The sequence below is a fragment of the Fonticula alba genome, assembly GCF_000388065.1.
Source record: "Fonticula alba strain ATCC 38817 unplaced genomic scaffold supercont2.4, whole genome shotgun sequence".
Lineage (NCBI taxonomy): Eukaryota > Rotosphaerida > Fonticulaceae > Fonticula > Fonticula alba.
The window spans coordinates 2,602,191-2,604,030 of NW_009242974.1; the positions used below are offsets into that span (position 1 = coordinate 2,602,191).

The 1,840-nt window shown below is 62.8% G+C and overlaps 1 protein-coding gene across 1 annotated transcript in view; it reads right to left on the reverse strand.

Moving 5' to 3' along the window:
• H696_03108 (DNA repair protein RAD50) overlaps positions 1-1,840 on the reverse strand; it is a gene marked incomplete at both ends in the record, with an annotated part of 6,133 nt that overhangs the window by 3,187 nt on the left and 1,106 nt on the right. Inside the window, 5 exons of the mRNA XM_009496998.1 lie at positions 39-229; positions 415-753; positions 862-1,037; positions 1,143-1,374; positions 1,504-1,658. Of these exons, the coding sequence (XP_009495273.1) occupies positions 39-229; positions 415-753; positions 862-1,037; positions 1,143-1,374; positions 1,504-1,658 (1,093 nt within the window). The remainder of the gene's footprint in view (positions 1-38; positions 230-414; positions 754-861; positions 1,038-1,142; positions 1,375-1,503; positions 1,659-1,840) is intronic.

Below are 1,840 nucleotides of genomic sequence, written 5' to 3' on the forward strand. Positions count from 1 at the left end.
GGGGGAGGGAGGAAGGAGAGGGAAAGTGGGAAACACACTTTTCGGCAATTTGGGAGGCCAGACGACGTTCCTGCTCCACGAGAGCCGCGCGCCGGGATCCGAGCTGGAGATCCTTCTCGGCCTCCGTCAGGCGCCGCTGCAGAGCTGCACGCTCGAGGGCCAGGGCTGACTGCCGGTGCTCGAAGTCCAGGGCCTTGAGCTGCGCGTCAATGTCCTCACGTTGGCGTTCCTGAATTCCGGCGGCTGCAGTGTCAGTGAATCAGGCAGAGCACAAGCGCGCGTCTGCATATGTGCGTGCGAGTGTGTCCACATCTTGGTATATATGTGCACGGATTTCCTCTTCACATGAGCGCATGTGGCAGGGAGATGGAGAGGGGGGCGGGAGGGCGGGAGGGCGGGGCGGGACAGACGCACGAGCTGGACCAGGGGCGAGGCATCAAGCGAAGCAGAGCGAGACTCCTCATCGGCAAGCTCCTGCCGCAGGGCAGCCACCTGGCGAGTGGCCGCACTGGCTGCCCGCTGGGCAGCCTGCTGGATATTTTCCTGAACCGCGACCGTTTGGGCGAGAGCCGTCGCATCCCGGTGCATGGTATCGATGAAAGTCCGCAGGCTGCTCTCCTGGCGAGTCAGGAGGGGATCCAAGGCGGCCAGGAGTTGCGGCAGTGAATCCAATCCGGCAAGCGGCAGTGCCTCGACCTCCGGTCGGACATCGGACGGGAGCAAATCTGCCAAAGCAGCGCGCTGGGCGGCCGCCTGTTCAAGGAATGCGGCATGGTCCTGGTGACAGCACGGCGAGTGAGATGAAGAGCAGGAGACGGAAAGCCGGAGGGCGGCCACGAAGGACGAAGTTCATTGGCGCACCGTGTTGAGGGACGCAAGCTGGTGGCCAAAGTGCTGGATGCGGGCTGTTGCGGCTTGCGCGGCGGAAAGGGTTTGCTCGAGGGCGGTGATGCTGCGCTGGATCATGTCCGGCGTTTGAGCCGCCAAATCCGAGCTCTCCAGGGTGCGGATCTCGCGAGCCAGCTCCTCATCGGTGACTGGGCAGGGGAGGGGTCAGGAAACCGGGGCATGGGGAGGTAGAAGGGAGCAGGCACTCGAAGGGGGGGGGGGGGGGGCAAAGGCGGTGATCGAATGGCACACACGTTGGGTCTGGTCGCCACGGGCTTCGGTCTCGAGGATGCGCACGTCGGCCTCGCGTTGTTGAGCCTGGTCGCGCCGACGAGCAAGGGTCTGGCACAGGGCACCAAGCTCCCGGGCAGCGGACTCCGCCTCGGCAAGCTCCTTCTCCCTATGGAGGATGTCGCTGTTGAGGGTGTCCACGCTGGCCGAGATCTGTCCACGCTCGCTGTCCAACTGGCTGATGATGTTTCGGGTCTGATGGGGCGACACCGACAAAAGAGAGGCATCGAGGGAGGGGGAGGGGGAGAGGGGGGGGCGGGAGCAGATGGTGAGTCAAGAGAAGAGGAAAGAGATAGGGGAGAGAAAGCCGCCAAAGTGACACACCTCGGCGGCCAGATCGCGGAAGGATTTGGCCCGGATCATACGCTCCTCGGAGATGCGGGATTGGGTGGACTGTTCGCGGCGAATCTTCTTCATCTCCACGAGGGCTTTGGAGTAGCGCGTGGCGGCAAAAATGGCATCAAACTTGGCTTTCAGGTCTTTGGAATCGGAAAAGGGCCTGCCAGAAGCATGTTGGAGTGTGAGGGTCGATGGGGGGGGGGATGCCGGGAGAAAGCAAAGGGAAGGAAGAAAGAGGGGGAAAGCGAGAAAGAGGGGGAAAGCGAGAAAGAGGGGAAAAGCGAGAAAGAGGGGAAAAGCGAGAAAGAGGGGAAAAGCGAGA